This window comes from Puma concolor, chromosome C2, assembly GCF_028749965.1.
Source record: "Puma concolor isolate L17-30 chromosome C2, mPumCon1.1.hap2, whole genome shotgun sequence".
NCBI lineage: Eukaryota > Metazoa > Chordata > Mammalia > Carnivora > Felidae > Puma > Puma concolor.
The window spans coordinates 160,273,541-160,289,811 of NC_141675.1; the positions used below are offsets into that span (position 1 = coordinate 160,273,541).

The window sequence follows — 16,271 nt, forward strand, 5'->3', positions numbered from 1 at the left end:
TTTCACTCCCTTTCCTGATTTCTTTTGGTTTATATTCTATTTTATATTCTATTTTCTCTCTCTCTCCCTCTCTTTCTTTCTCTCTCTCCCTCTGTCTCTCCTTTTTTTCCCCCAGTGGTTACTCTGTGACTTACAATATACATCTTTACCTCATCACTGTATGCCTTCACATAATATTATACCGCCTCAATGTGGCAAAGATTGTATTTTTAGTAAATGTTATTGGGGCCATTGGAAAGCTAGTTGGGAAAAGTTAAACTTAGATTCTTTCCCCACACCACTGAAAAGGCAAAACTCAAAAAGAATCAGATATCTAAACATAAGAAATGAAGAATAAAAGGAAAAAAATTGCTGAATTTTCTTTAACCTGGTTATAAGTAAAGGCTTTCTAAATTTAATTTTATTTTTGAATGTTAAACCAAAGTTACAGTCTCAGGATAAACCCTACTTGGTTATCATGCATAATTTTTTCTGTATTACGGATTTGATTTGCCTTTTTTTTTTTTTTTTTTTTTTTGGAGTGAGAGAGCACATGTATGAGCAGGCGAGGGACAGAGAGGGAGAATCCCAAGCAGGCTTCAGGTTCTGAGCTGTCAGCACAGAGCCCGACACAGGGCTCAAACCCACAAACCATGAGATTATGACCTGAGCCAAAATCAAGAGTTGGGCACAACCAACTGAGCCACCCAGACGGCCTGAAACTAAAAAAAATTCTTAACAAAAATATCCCCACAAAGAGAAAAAAAGAAAAAAAAGAAAATATCCCCATAGAGAGTCACAAGAAGAATTGACAAACTAGGAGTAACTATTTACAGTGTGTGTGATAGGTAAAGGTCTGATGTTTCTAATATCAAACAGACTCTTAAAAATAGGAGGAAAAGACCCCAAATTCTATGAATTGCCAGTCTGCAAACTATGGCATATACTGGCATTCTGCTTTTGCACATAAAGTTTTATTGGGACATGGCCATGCCCACCCATTCCCATGTCATCTGTGCTGCTTTTGCCCCAGAACTGCAGAGTAGGGTAATGGCAACCAAGACTGTGCCCACTGCCCAGAGTGTTTCCTATCTAGCTCTTTAAGAAAAGTTTGCCAACTCCTAGTATAGGAAAATGGGCAAAAAATATGCACAGCCAATTCATAAGATCTAAAAATAGCTCTTGAACATCATGTTCAGCCTTTTTTATAATTACAGAAATACACTGTTGGTGGGAATGCAAAATAGTTAAACCTCTTTGGAATAGAAATTGGTAAAATATATATATTTGGATCCAGCAGGGCCAATGTAGGAATTTACTCTGAACACACATTTCCAAAACTAAGGAAATCCATGTGCACAAAGTAATTCTTTGTAGCAGTACTTATAATTGCACAGTATTGGAAACTATGTAGCTCTCCAAGCCTCACAAATTGGTTGAATAAACCTAGGATGTTCACATCGTGGGGTACTATGCAGCTGTCAGAAATAATGAGAAAGCTTTTTATGACTTGGAATGAGGCGTTTTTCCAGGAGATGTTAAGTGGAAAAGCCAAAAGTAAAAGAGTGGTTCTAGTATGCCACCTTTTGTGTGAGCAACAAGGGAACACAGCAAAGCCTGTATGTGTGTAGAAGGGGCGCAGGAAGGACAGACCAGAAAGCAATGAAGCTGGTCGCCCCCAGAGGTGGGATGGGTGGGTGAGTGAAAGTTCAGTGGCATTGTTTTGAGTTTGTCTTAATATAGTTTTGACTTTTAGTAGTTTGTTAGTGTAATAAAAAATTCAAACCATAAACTTGAGGTATAGGAAGAGGGGAAAACCCCTTAAACTGAAAGCAAGTAGAAATAAACCCAGTCATATTCCTGTGAAGTATCATAGCCACATTTAAGGGGGTGACAGAGAGAGAGGCAGAATAGGTAAGCTGTGACACAGTACCGGACCATACGCCCACCGTCTTGGACAAAGTTAGGTGTGAACAGCAAAGAAATCTTGTTTTTTGTTTTAATTTTTTAAGTTTATTTATTTAGTTTTGGGGGGGGGGGTAGAGAGAGAGACAGGAGGGCAGAGAAAGAAAGGGAAAGAGAGAATCCCAAGCAGGCTCCATATTGTCAGCACAGAGCCTGATGTGGGGCTCAAACCCACGAACCGTGAGATCACAACCTGAGCCAAAATCAAGAGTCGGACACAACAGACTGAGCCCCCAGGTGCCTCAAAATCTTGAACTCTTGCTTGTTTGTTTTTGTAGCAGTATAGGTTATGCAACTTAGAAATTATTTTATATACATGATAATATTGAGCAAAAGTGTTGATATTATTGGGAGCCAGGAGTCCTACTGTGGAAGAAAGAAAGTCCAAATATGAGTGGGAAAGGCAAGAAGAACCTGTGGGGTGGATTGGGATTGGAAGTATTGGTGTGGATTCATTGTTCCTGAGATTTAAATATGTGTCTATTTATGCTTTCTGTGTGCACATGCACATTGCCATCGAGTGTCCATGAATACACGCGTGTGTCCATGAATACACACTATGAATGCATAGTGTACTTTTTTAGCTCTGTGTTCCAAACGTGGCACAGACGCTGTGGTGGCAATGAGCACACCTAGCGGCCAGATCTTGATCTTCAACATCTTTCCCACACAGGAGAATGAGGGCTTCGGAGAGAAAGAGCTAATTCAGGGCTGGAGCATGGTAGCATAAGATGACTCTGAGGCATCTTATGACAGGGTGTAAGGCAGTGCTTTAAAAAATGATGGGGATGGGGCGCCTGGGTGGCGCAGTCGGTTAAGCGTCGACTTCAGCCAGGTCACGATCTCGCGGTCCGTGAGTTCGAGCCCCGCTTCAGGCTCTGGGCTGATGGCTCGGAGCCTGGAGCCTGTTTCCGATTCTGTGTCTCCCTCTCTCTCTGCCCCTCCCCCGTTCATGCTCTGTCTCTCTCTGTCCCAAAAATAAAAAAATAAAAAACGTTGAAAAAAAAAATTAAAAAATGATGGGGGCAAGGGTGGCTCAGTCGGTTGGGCGTCCGGCTTCGGCTCAGGTCATGTTCTCACGGTTCATGGTTAGAGCCCCACGTCAGGCTGTGTGCTGACAGCTTAGAGCCTGGAGCTTACTTCCAATTCTGTGTCTCCCTCTCTCTGGCCCTCCCCCGCTCACACTCTGTCTGTCTGTCTGTCTCTCTCTCAAAAATAAATAAACATTTAAAAAAACTAAAAAATGATGGGGGCATGTCACAGGTCAACTCACATAGGATCCCACTGGCCAAGTCTGGGACAATTTGTACATCAAAATAGTTAAGAACCATATGCTTTAGAGCAGTTGAGCAGTGCATGAGTCACTCCTGACAGATAGATAGATAGATAGATGATAGATAGATAGATAGATAGATAGATAACAGACAGAATGCTGAGTGTTGATGGGTAGAGTTAAATGAGGTGCTAAAGTTGGAAAATAATTTTGCAACCATTGCAGTAAAAACTTGCTTCTGGCAAGAATGATCCAATGTCTGTTAAATGCAGGGAGAAAATCCTGTGAGGATTAGGATATTTGTATGGTCTTCAAGTGCCTACTCACACATTGCATATTAGTTGCAGAAGAAAAAATAGTGACAATCAGTGTAGAACCCAGACAGCGTTTTGGGTGATGAAAATCTGTCCCTGTGAGGATAATCTGGACATGATATTTGGGTAGTATTTCAGCCAGGAATGCAGCACCTGGATTGAATCATGAGAAAACCTCAAGCAAACTCAAAATGAGGAATGTTCTACTCAGTAAAACAAAAGAACTGGATTCTTTCAAAATGTGAATGTCTTAAAGGACTAAGAAACGTTCCAGATCAAAGGAGAATAGACAGGCAATGACTAAGTACGGTTCTTGGTTCTAGAACTTGGCTGGCTTCAGGTTGGAGGACGGGGATACTGTAGAAGGATGTTAGGGCATCAGCTGCTGCACTTGCCCTTGGACAGCGGGGTGTGTCTGAGGCTTGGGGCCCTGCTTACCTGTCCTCCCAGGCAGTGCTGTTGACCGGTGCCCTTGGCCATCACCTGCTGTGTTAACCTTAGAGCACTTATCAACCTGCCCACTGTTCTTGTTCACTTACATGTGTATATATTTCTGCTTGTTTTCACCCAGCAGGTGGTGAGCTGTCTGAGGACAGACTCTTATCTGTCATTTTGCTGCTTTACATCTCCCAGAACAACATTTCTTAATAATTACTAAGGAACACCAAAGAACTTTTAGTTTGGGTGGCTTAAATCTCCTGATATTTATCATATTAGAAATTAAAACTAAAGATTTAAAAAATATTTATGAATCCATTCAAAAATAGCATTAGGAAACTCATCACATCTTCATATAAATACCACATATTTATGGAAGAATTTCTAAAATGGAGATTTGGTGAGAAGAATGGGCCTGTTCTCCAGTGCAGCCAGTCTCCCTCGCAGCCAGCATGATGGACCCTGGGCGCAGCACCTAGGCCCTGCGCCTTGTCCCCATTCAGTCGGCTGTGGCTCACATGATGTGGGGCTTCTGGAAGACTTGCTGTGTGCTGTGAGGAGGGAGGGAAGGGCAGTAGCCTCATGAACCCCTGAAAGGGTCCCTGGACCACTTTGAAAACCACTAGCTTAAAAAAAGTTCTAGCTCCCAGAAGGCCTTGAGTAAATATTTGTTGAATGAATTAATGAATTGCAAAGTGGCTGCGTGGTGGGGCCAGTGCTTGGTTGGATTTATGAATTCCAATGTGTTCATGCAGTTGGTCACTAGACCCCGTCTCCACACCCTATCTCTGGAGGGATGGCGACCTCTGGCCTCATTGCTCCTCCTCCCCTGGCAGGTGTCCCTGTGAACAGCAGAGTGTCCTCCAAAATCCAGCAGCTTCTCAATACCCTGAAGAGGCCAAAGCGCCCTCCGCTGAAGGAGTTCTTTGTGGATGATTTTGAGGAGCTGTTGGAAGGTGAGAGATCTCGGGCTGACTCTCGTGTCTGAACGGGGTGGCTGTCATGTCCAGGGTTGTGGGCAAATGTGTGTTATGCAAGGTCACACTGTGACATTACAACACAACGAAATGACCCTCCCTCTGTTTCCAGCCCCTGTGGTCAGCGTGTGTCATGGTGAATTCAGCAGCACATGTGACTGCTGGCTTTATTTGAACAGGGAAAAAACACATTGCTTATAGTTAAGGAACTTAAGATTTTTCTGTGCCTCTGATCCAGTGCTTAGTACTTGGTTACAAGAATACTCCTAAGGTTTCATTTTATTTACGTTATTTCAATTTTTTTTTTTTTTTTTTTTTTAAGTAGACTCCATGCCCAACATGGGGCTTGAACTCAACCCTGAGATTGAGAGTTTCACGCTCTACTGACTGACCCAGCTGGGTGCCCCCATTATTTCATTTTTTGTTTAAACTTTAATTCTGAAATACTTGTCTTCCCATGATTTAAAAGTGTATTTTTGGCATAGTTTTGGCCCGTTTTCAGAAATTTAGTCTCTCATTTATGAATGAGATATACATTTAGGAAAAAAGAATATAGATTTATTTGTAAAAGAAAATGACCAAGAAATAGGAAGGAGTATAAACCTATAGAAAAGGGACAGAAATAAAGCCTAGTATAAGGTGCAAGTGTGCTCATGTGTCAAGAGCCACGGGGCGCACGGCCAGCTCGCCCCTCTGCCCCTCGCCTCTGCTGTGCAATGTCTGCCCTGCCAGCCGCCACCAGGTGTCTCCTCACTGAGGGTCAGACACAACTTTTAGGGCATCGCTTTCCCCTTTGTCATCAGATAACACAGATGCAGAGTGCAGTGGTATAAATGCAGTTCCGAGCAGTCTTTCTTACATGTGGACAAATGTTGGCTACACAGCCACTGGAAACATAAGAGATTTTACTTTATTTTCTCTTTCAACCTGGTGATGGGTGGTTTGCATGCGCAGACTGAAACGCGACTCTGCTCACTTTTGTCCTTTGTAAGTGGGACCTGCGCCTGCTTCTCAGATGTCATCAGGGTTGGCCACAACCCCGTGAAAGCCTCAATGTCACTCTTGCTATTCTGGGATTGTCCTGGGGGGTTACAGTCACCAGTGGCCATCATTGTCCAGGACGAATCTCCATCTGTCCTTTGGTCGGTTGGCCCGTGACTATTATAATGATAAGGAAATCTGGACAAATTATTGAAATCTTGTTACAACTGGTGTTTTTTTGTTTTTTTTTTTTTTTTTTTTTGAGAGAATGCTTAAAAACAGAATGTGTGGATGGTTCTATGAAGTGCTAATTATTAAATTTCGATTTTGCTTACAGTGCAGCAACCAGATCCAAATCAGCCAAAGCCTGAGGGAAGCCAGACGGCAGTGCTGAAAGGGGAGCCCCTGGCCGTGGGGACCACCTGGCCACCGTCCCTGCTGGCTGCCTTGCAGCGCTGGGGCACGACACAGCCCAAAGCCCCCTGTCTGACTGCCTTGGACACAGCTGGGAAGGCCATCTACACCCTTACCTATGGCAAGTGTCAACAGAAAGCAGTTGGGCTCTGGCTTAGCTGTAAAAATGTTACATGTGTCATGTCATACAGCACAGACATACAGCTTCATGAACACGATAGAGCAATTCCTGAGAAACCAACACCACTGTCAAAACTGTCACTCCAGGTGCCCCTCCTGGACCACTGCCCCTTCCTCCCAGCAGAGGGGACTACTCACTGACCGATGGTGACCAGCCACTGCTCTGGTGTTGAGGTTCACATCTATATATGCATCTCTGAACAATGGAATTTAGTTTTGTCTAATTTTGAACTTTGTATAAATGGAATCATACAGTATGTATTTTTGTGTTTGGCATCTTTTGGTTCTGTATTATGTTTTTATGTAACACAAATCATAAGCATCTGGCTTGATGCATTTTCACGGAGTGATATGCTCCTGTAACCAGCACTCAGCTCCTGAGCATTTCCAGGTCCCCAGCCCCCGTGTCCCTTCCAGCACATGCATCCTCACACTGGCGGGAACTGTCACATGCCTGTGACCGTTGCCTCGCTTGTGTCTCAGTTTTATGTCAGTGGAATTATGCGAGACTCAGCCCTGATGTGGTGTGAAGCTGTAGCTCTTCTCATTGATGGATGTTATTTTAGTGTATGAACATGCCACCACTATGCCCGTACTCCACGGTTGAGGGACACCCGCACTGTTTCCACTGGGGCTATTGTGTATAGTGCTGTTATGAACATTCTTAGGTGCGTCTGGTTGGTGAAACATGTGCAGGCATTTGTGCTGGGAATGTGTACACATACGAGGAGCCTTGTGCAGCTTTAGGACACACGGTCACCTGGTTTCCAACGTGGCCGCAGTGACCTTCACTCCAGCCGGCAGTTTGTGCGGACTTTCAGTTGCTCCCCATCCTTGTCAACTTGATATTGTCTATGTATTTCATTTTAGCCTTGCCTGGAGGTGTGTTGTCCTGTCAAGTTGTATTGCTAACTTATTTGCATTTCTCTGATGGCTAATGATGCTTTTTGTATGTTTATTGGCTATGTGAATATTCTCTTTTATGTACTATCCAAATCTTTGGCTCATTTTTCTATTTGGTTGCTAACGTTTTCTTCTTTGTATGTTTCAAATACATGTCTTTTGTCAGATTTGTTTTGCAGATGTCTTCTTCCACTCTTTGGACTGTCTTCTAACACTTTTATTGGTGGCTTTAGATAAGTGAGAAGTCCTAATGTAATTAATCTAATTTATCTATTTTTTTCCCCTTGTCCTGTTTGCCACACCTAAGGTCACAAAGATATTCTCCTACCTTTTCTTCTAAAAACTTGTTTTACTCTTTGTAATTGGGTGTCACGATTCACGTACAATTTAGTTGGTGTGTGGTGTGACATTGGAGTCGTTTTCTTCCCCGATGAAGGTCTGGTTGACCTACTGCTATTCACTGAAGAGGCAGTGCTTCGCCCAGGGCCCCGCAGGGCTGCCTTGTCGTGTATCGGGTGGAAACACATGTGTGGGCGTGCTGCTGCTCTCCATGCCGTTTGCACGGGCTGTTTTCTGTTCCCGCTCCCTGAACGGCTGTAGCTGTGTGAGTCCTCGTGTCTGGTATCGACGTCCTTTGGCTCTGTGATTGTTTCTTAAGGTTTTCCTGACTATTCTCGGCCCGTTGTATTTCTAAGCCATCTTTAGAATCAGTTTGTCAATTTCCAGAAAAATTCCTGCTGGGATATTGATTGGCACTGCATCGATTCTGTAGTTCAAGTTGAAGAGAACTGATGTTATTACAATTGCGGAACCTTCCAGTTCATGACTGTGGAGTATCTCCCCTATTTCAAGGCCTTCTTTAATTTCTCTCAGTAATGTTTTATACTTTCGAGTCCAGCGCTCTTGAGCATCTTTCATTAGATTTATTCCTGGTGGAATGGAATGGAATGGTTAGAAACTGTTGCTTGTATATAGAAGTGCAATGGATTTCCTCAGGTGGTGATTTTGTATCTAGTGATCTTGTAAATTAACATTCTTTTTTGTTTGTTAGTAATTTGTCCATATATCTTTTGGATATCCTGTGTTCAAAATCATGTCATCTATGGCCAAAGACAGTGTTATTTGGACCTTTCCAGTACTTACACCTTTTATCTCTTTCTCTCCTCACTGCACAAGCCAGAACTGCCAGTATGATGTTGGATAGTGGGCATTCTTGCCTCCTTCTCCATCTTCGGTGGAAAGCTTTGGGTCATGAAGTATGATGTTTGCTGTAGTTTTTTTTACTTGTTTTGTGGTCGAAATTCTTTGTCAGATTAAGTAAGTTCCCTTCAATTCCTAGTTTAGTAAAAGGTTTTGTTTTTTTTTTTTTATAATGGATGGCATTGAACTTTATCAAACACTTTTTCTGCTCTGTCAAGATGATCATATGGTTTCTCTCTCCTCTCCACTTAATTTGATGAGTTACATTAATTACATTAATTTTCAAATGTTAAGCAGCCCTTGCATTCCTAGAATAAATCCCACTTGGCTATGATATCTTCTTAACAAATGTCTGGATTTGATTTAACCAATATGTTGTTTAGGATCTTTGCATCTGTGTTCATTAGAGATTGGTTTATAATTCTTTAAGGAAGGAGCTCATTGCCTGCTGTGAGGGGTGTGGCTGTTGACCACCTCCTCCTGTTGAATTCATTTTTCCGGTCTCTCTCTCCTCTCCTTCTCGGACTTTGATTACACGTATACCTTTTTTGAATCCTGTGTGGCCTTCATTTTCTTTTTCATATTTTGTATTCTTTTCTATATATTTAGTTGACTCTTGAACAATGCAGGGGTTAAGGGCACTGAGCTCCTGCACAATTGAAAACCCAAGTATAAGTTTTGACTCTCTGAAAACTTAACTACTTAACTATTAGTCTACTGTTGACCAGAAGGTTTACCGATAACATTGGTAGTCGATTAACACATATTTTTTATATGTTTCATGTACTGTATTCTTACAATAAAGGAAGTTAGAGAAAAGAAAATGTTATTAAGAAAATCATAAGGAACATGGGGCACCTGGGTGCCTCAGTTGGTTAAGTATCCGACTCTTGATTTGGGCTCAGGTCATGATCTCTTAGTATGTGAGTTTGAGCCCCACATCGGGCTCTACGCTGGCAGTGTGGAGCCTGCTTGGGATTCTTTCTCTCTTTCCTTCTCTCTCTGCCTCTCCCCTGATAGCACTGTCTCTGTCTCTGTCTCCCTGTCAACATAAATAGACATTTAAAAAAATTAAAAAAAAAAAAAAAAAAGGAAAATCATAAGGGAAAAAAATACATTCACAGTATTGTACTCTATCAAAAAAACCCACGTGTAAGTTGACCTGTGTTGTTCAAGGGTCATCTGTACTTCAGTTTGGAGACTTATTTTCCTTAATTCAAAATCTTTAATTCTGGTTTCTGAAATTTCTATTGTATCGTGAAATTCCTGATGAGTTCTTAATTTAGATATTGTCTTTTTAGTTTAAAATTTTCACTTCTGTGTTCTAATTCCTATTATAATTTTCTAGGAAAATTCTTTATCGTTCCATGCATTGTCTTTATCTTTTCCTTTATTTCCTAGAATCCATACATTCCTTACCATGACTCTGTCAGCAAGCTCCAGGGTCCTGTCACCTCCAGGCCTGCTGCTCTTGTCTGTACTTTCTCTTGGTTTTAGTCTGGGGAACTTGTCTTTTGGGATGCATAGTACCTTTTTGATTGAATGATAGACACTGTGTGTAAAAAATTGGTGAGGCTCCAGGTGATGTGGCCTTCCTTGAGAGAAGTTCCTTCCTCTCTACTCTTGGCAGGTACCGTGGTGGCTGGTTACTGCAGTCAAGTCTGAGCACCTGTGTTCTTTTCCTCTGGGTCCCCCAACCCTGGCTTCTATCTCGTGTACTACTAACAATCCCACATTGCTTCTCAGAGGTTCTCAGCATGGATTTGCAGCCTCCTGTCGTTCACAGTCCTAGGACTCAGTAGATCTTCTAGGGGGAGGTCGGCTGTGCTCTCACGGCCCCCAGCCTCTGCCAGCAGCTCTGCTGTTTTCTTCGTGCCTCAGAGGCAGTGATCCACAGGCATGAGGCATGAGATACTCCATCTCCTGTGGGTGCCGGAACCCTAAACACCCAGCTTTTATAAGAAACAGCTGTGCACAGTCAGCTCGCCTCCCCAAGGGTTTTCTCTCTGGAGTCTTAACTCCTTTAGTTGACTTTGCTGCCTCCAACAGATGGTTTCTGCATTTTATCCAGTTTTTAAATTCTTTCAGGTGGGAGCCTTGGTCTGCCACCAGTACTCTCTCCTACTTGGAAGCAGAATCTTTTTCCATTATGCTCTGAAGATTCATCCATATTATTGTGTATAGTTGCAGCACATTGATCTCTGTCAAGGAATGAATATATATCAGAATCTGCATATCGGTCGGTTATAATGTTGCTAGACATTTGGGTGATATCCAGATTTGGCTATCACAAACTGTGCTGCTAGGAACATTCTGGGGTGTGCCACCTGGTACATAAGCATGCATTTTTGTAGGGTATGTACTTCAGAGTGGAAGTGTTGGGTCTGAGATTATGCGTATCTTTACATTTATCAGATAATGCCAGACTTTCCCAGTTTATGTTTACCTGATCAGTGTATTAGCCCCACCTGTTCCCCATCATTGTCATCCAGGCTTATTATAGCTAACCTGATGAGAATATGATAGTAATATTTCATTTTGGTGTTAATTTGCATTTTCCTGAAGACTGAGTAGGTTCAGATCTTTTCCTGGATTTTTTTTTTTTAATCGTTTGGATTTTCTCTTTTGTTAAGTACTATTGAATCTTTTACACATTAAAAAAAATGTTGTCTTTATCTTGAGAAAGAGAGCATGAGCAGGACAGGGGCAAGGAGAGAGGGAGAGAGAGCACTGTCAGCACAAAGCTGTATGTGGGGCTCGCGCTCACAAACCATGACGTCATGACCTGATCATGACCTGAGCCAAAATCAAGAGTCGGACGGTTCACCGAATGAGCCACACAGGTGCCCCTACACATTTTTAAATATAGGGTTATTTGTGGGAATTTTGTATGTGCTCTGGATACCCGTCCTTGTCAGTGACGTGTGCTACAAGTGTCTCCCACTTTGTCCTTTGGCTGTTACTCCCGAATGGGAGTTTGGTGAGCAGAAGGCCCTTCCATTCCTGCCTAGTGCTTTGTGTTCTCAAGGACTCTCGCTCCGCCAGGATCATAAAGCTATTCTAGTATCTTGTGAGAGCTCTGCTGTTTTGTGTGTGGTGTGGGGCTGGGTCTCGGGTCAGGTTTTCAGGACGGATAGCCAGCCGTCTGTGCTCGTCCCCACAGGCTGCCACTCTTCTCTAGCGCACCTGTGTCCTAGGTGGACCGGTCCACATGTGGTGGGTCAGTTGGGGTTCTTTGTTTCAGCCCACTGGGTTATATATAGCCTTAGGCCAGGACCACACTTCCTTAATTACTGTGGCTCTGTAGTAAGTCTTGACATCCGTGGAGGAATCTCGCTTCCTTCTGCAGGAGTGTGTCAGCTGTTCTCATCCGTGTGTCGTGCCAGCTTTGGGATCAGTTTGTCAGGTGCCACAGGCACACCTGTTGAGATTTTGGTTATAATTGCTTTGAACAGTTTGTAAATTGACACCTTCGCATTATTGAGTCTTCCAGCGCACAGACATAACATATCCTTCCATTCATTCAGATCTTCACTTTATCTCAGTAATGTTATATAATTTCTTGTGGTGAGACTGCATATCTTTTTTAACACATATTCTTAGATATGTGGCATGTTTGTTTTAATCGTATTGCAATTACAATCATTAAAAATTTTTACTTAATATTTATTGCCAGTATACAGAAATGAGATAGTCTTTCTACACTGTTGTGGTGTCTGGCAGCCTTGCTAACTTCAGTTATAAAAGATTCATAATGTGCTCAGTCACATCATCTGCAAATAATGAGTTTTGTTTCCAACTGTTTACCTTCTCTCCACCCCTCCACCTTGTTGCATTGGCTAAGACTTTCAGTAAAAAGGCCTTTGTCCTTGACTTATTTCTACTTCTTCAGGGAGAGCTTTCAATACCTGACCATCGATTATGATATTTCCTATAGGATTTGTAAAGATAGGCTTTATCACTTTAGGGAAATTTCCTTCCATTTTGGATTTAAGAAGGATTTTAAAAATCATTTAAAATCCTGAGTGATTGTTAAATTGTTTTACTTTTTTTCACCTTTGTTAATGTGACAAATTATGTTGATTTTCTGTTGAAACTTTTTGCATTCTTGAGATAAACTGACCTGGTCATGATGCATTATTCTTTTTCTATATAGCTGGATTCAGTTTGGAAATCTGTATGTATTACAGTTATCAACATCTTGAATTGACCTTTCTATATAGACAAAGGCAACAGTGCTTTGAATTGAATATTTTTTTTCTCATTTGTTTCTTGGGTCCCACAGTTTGCTCACTTCACAATGTTGAGCCTAGGTTTAGTATTATTTGCAATGAAATTTTACCACTTATTCAGAGGGCTTGGCTGCTCCACAGGAATTTGAGGGAGGTAAATTGTGACTCTTGTGTTACCTCTTTGGTACATTATCGCATGGGGTAAATGTCAAGGCTGCTGTGGGTGTGGGGATGGACTCGGGTTTTTTTTGTCTTCCTACCCCATGTCACCCCGGCCTTGGTCTACCTCCCCAGAGACCTTGACTCTTTGTTTCATCTCCCATCTTCCTCGGGGAAGCTGTCCTCTGCTGAGCATCCACTAGGGCTCTGTACTGAGACTGTGTGCCAGCGGGGAGGGGTCCTGGGTCTAGGGGCTGGGTCCTGGAGGGCCAGACACACCACTCCAGCAGCCAGTGGCTCTGAGCAGGTTACTGACACCTCCCAGACTGTCTTCTCTTGAGTGGAACCTAGAGATGGAGGTAGGACCCACCTCATGAATCATAAAGGTTAAAAGAACTATATGCCACTCTGATAAGGGATGTGGTTGAGAGACATTTAATGACATGAAAATGCACTCACAGTGCAATGTGGATTCAGAAAAGCAGAATGAAGTATTGTCCCATTTCTTGAAAATTGCACATGTGTATATGTGTGTGTGTGTGTGTGTGTGTGTGTGTGTGTACATGTAACCGAAATAACGCTGACTTTTTTCTGCTAGCTTTTCTATGTTCTAAATTTTCTATAATAAAATCCTGTTCTATTTTTGTATTAAGAAAAATAAATCTATAAGTTGTGTTGAAGAGAAAACTACGATGTTCATTACAGCATTGTGCAAAATAGTTATCAGTTGGAAACTACCTGAATTCCCAACAATAGAATGATGGTACATTATGGGGTATTGTGATTGCTACATTAAAATGTTAATAATTAGTTTCTTGAATTTTACATTGCTTAGTATTTTTATTTTATTTTAGGCAAACTTTGGAGTCGGAGTTTAAAACTAGCTTATACTCTACTTAATAAACTGACTAGTAAGAATGAACCACTACTTAAACCTGGAGACAGAGTAAGTAACTAGAATATAACTTATTGGAGTGAGCAAAAACAGAAACTCTAAAAATATGTCTCATTGAAATCAGTATTCCATCACTTGGCTAGACTTCTAGCATTAACGCAAGGGATTTAAAGTCAACAAAGAAAAAATATTAAATATGGAAAAAGTTTATGATGATGTACATAAGGTGATGGTTCTTTTTATTCTTCCTCATTGCCCAACCGCTGACTCTTCAAGTTCTTTCCTCTTTGACTTCATATATATTGATTTTAATAAAAATATTAATGTTAATAAATATCAGGTCCCCAAAGCTTAGGTTTTATGAGAGAACATTGATGTAACTTTGGAATTCTGTGTGTTCCCTATTTACCTCTTCCTCTCTTCCATATGACCCGGCAGCCCCCTCTTGCCTCACTGCAAAGGTGGTTACGGAGGAGGCTAGAGACGTGGTGTTCCGTGTACTTACTGCACTGCCCGACATTTTTGGCAGTAGATACACGGGGCTACTTCAATTGACCAGAAGTAAATAAAATAAAAAATTTAGTTCCTCAGTCACACAAGCCATGTTTCGAGGGCTCATACATAAGCCACATGTGGCTAATAGCTACCACATTTGATAGCTTGAAGATAGAACATTTGCATTATCATAGGAAGTTCTGTTGGTCAGCACTGCTCCAGGCAAACTGAACCAGACGTGAGAAGTGCAGGTAGACCAGAACATCCAGGATGGAGGACAGGACACCCAGTAGTGAGAAAATCTAGTGAGAGAGGCTGCCTGTGGTCAGATCACCCAGTAGTGAAACTGTAAGTTTCATGCAACTCTGAGTGCCCACTCTTTAAATAGAACCAGTCGCCAAGGACATTTGAAGAAGGAAACCTGAATGAAAGAGAACAACCAAAGGGCAAAGAAGAGAAAAACAAGAAAAGGGGATGGTGGCCAGGCAGGGGAGGAAGAGAGAGGAAGAGGAAAGAAACTTGGCAGAAAGCCAGAAACAGAAAAGGAATTTTTACGAAATTAGTATTACTGTCCCTGGAGAACTAAGATGAACATATTGCTCCATAAATCAAGAAAAAGATGCTAGTAGGGAAGACTAAGAGATGGAAAGTGGGAAGGACAAATAGTGCAAACGTGAGACTTGGTCAAGGAGGTCCAGCATCTGGCCAGTAGGAGTTCCAGACAGGAAGGAGGACAGAGAGTAGAGAGTTGTAAATGGTTGTAGTAACGCCAGTCAACATCCTGGAGCTGGAGGGTGTTAGCTTCAAAGTGAAGGGCCTGCAGCAAAGCTCAGCACCACTCCTTACTGCTTCCGCAGCAGGACCAGGTACAGAAAGGAGCCTCTGAGCTTCCAAGGGGAACAGGAGTGAGCCGCAGAGCAGGGCAGCCCAGGAGGACGGAGGTCCCAGGATTGGGGCTTGCTCCTGAGCATCTGGTAAGACTTAGGAGCTCACCCGACTGCTTGGCTACTTGGAAAATACTTTCGATAGGTATTTAACACACGTGGTGGAGCATTTTAGAACAAGTTGGCCAGTGGAAACTGGAAAGCAAAGCAACTAAAGGTGGTGGTAGCTGTCACCATCAGCAGATGTGAACGAGGCTGTAAACATGTGAATAGTATGAGAACAATGCTTGTGCTTTAGAACAAGCATGTAAGAATTCCTGATTTATGGTGTGCTTTAAAATGAATCCAGATCGGGGCGCCTGGGTGGCTCAGTCGGTTAAGCGTCTGACTTCAGCCCGGGTCACGATCTCGCGGTCCGTGAGTTCGAGCCCCGCGTCGGGCTCTGTGCTGATGGCTCAGAGCCTGGAGCCTGCTTCCGATTCTGTCTCCCTCTCTCTCTGCCCCTCCCCCGTTCATGCTCTGTCTCTCTCTGTCTCAAAAATAAATAAACATTAAAAAAATTTTCAATAAAATGAATCCAGAATCACTAATTTATTTTTCTTGAAAAAGATTCCTGCAGGGACAGAGACTTCCAGATATTCTTCTTGACTTGTGAGAGAGTCCACGTAGTTAGGTTAATTATGAAAGATTGACGGGATCACAGTGAATGAGCTAATTATGAGATGTGGGTGGCAAATTTCTCTTCCCTTGAGGAATAGAGTTTGTAAAAGTGAACAAACACGACTCTTTATAACAAATTCTCTAAAAATGTTTTTATACCAAACATTTAGTCTCAAAGCTACAGGTCATAGTTCTGGTGCAACCACTGTTACATCAACTTTTGAAGGAGAGCTTTGCCCTTTTCAACAAATTAACTTGCTAGAAACTCGATTTCCAGACCTCAAGCAGAGACTATAGGTGTAGCTTGAGTTTTGTCTTAATG

General features: G+C 42.3%; 1 protein-coding gene across 6 annotated transcripts in view; it reads left to right on the plus strand.

Annotated features, from left to right (window-relative positions):
* DIP2A (DIP2 acetate--CoA ligase A) overlaps positions 1–16,271 on the plus strand; it is a 121,169-nt gene that overhangs the window by 59,528 nt on the left and 45,370 nt on the right. For all 6 annotated transcript variants that reach the window (XM_086676227.1, XM_086676228.1, XM_086676229.1 and 3 more), the window contains 3 exons: positions 4,806–4,925; positions 6,265–6,462; positions 13,870–13,961. In XM_086676227.1, the coding sequence (XP_086532353.1) occupies positions 4,806–4,925; positions 6,265–6,462; positions 13,870–13,961 (410 nt within the window). The remainder of the gene's footprint in view (positions 1–4,805; positions 4,926–6,264; positions 6,463–13,869; positions 13,962–16,271) is intronic.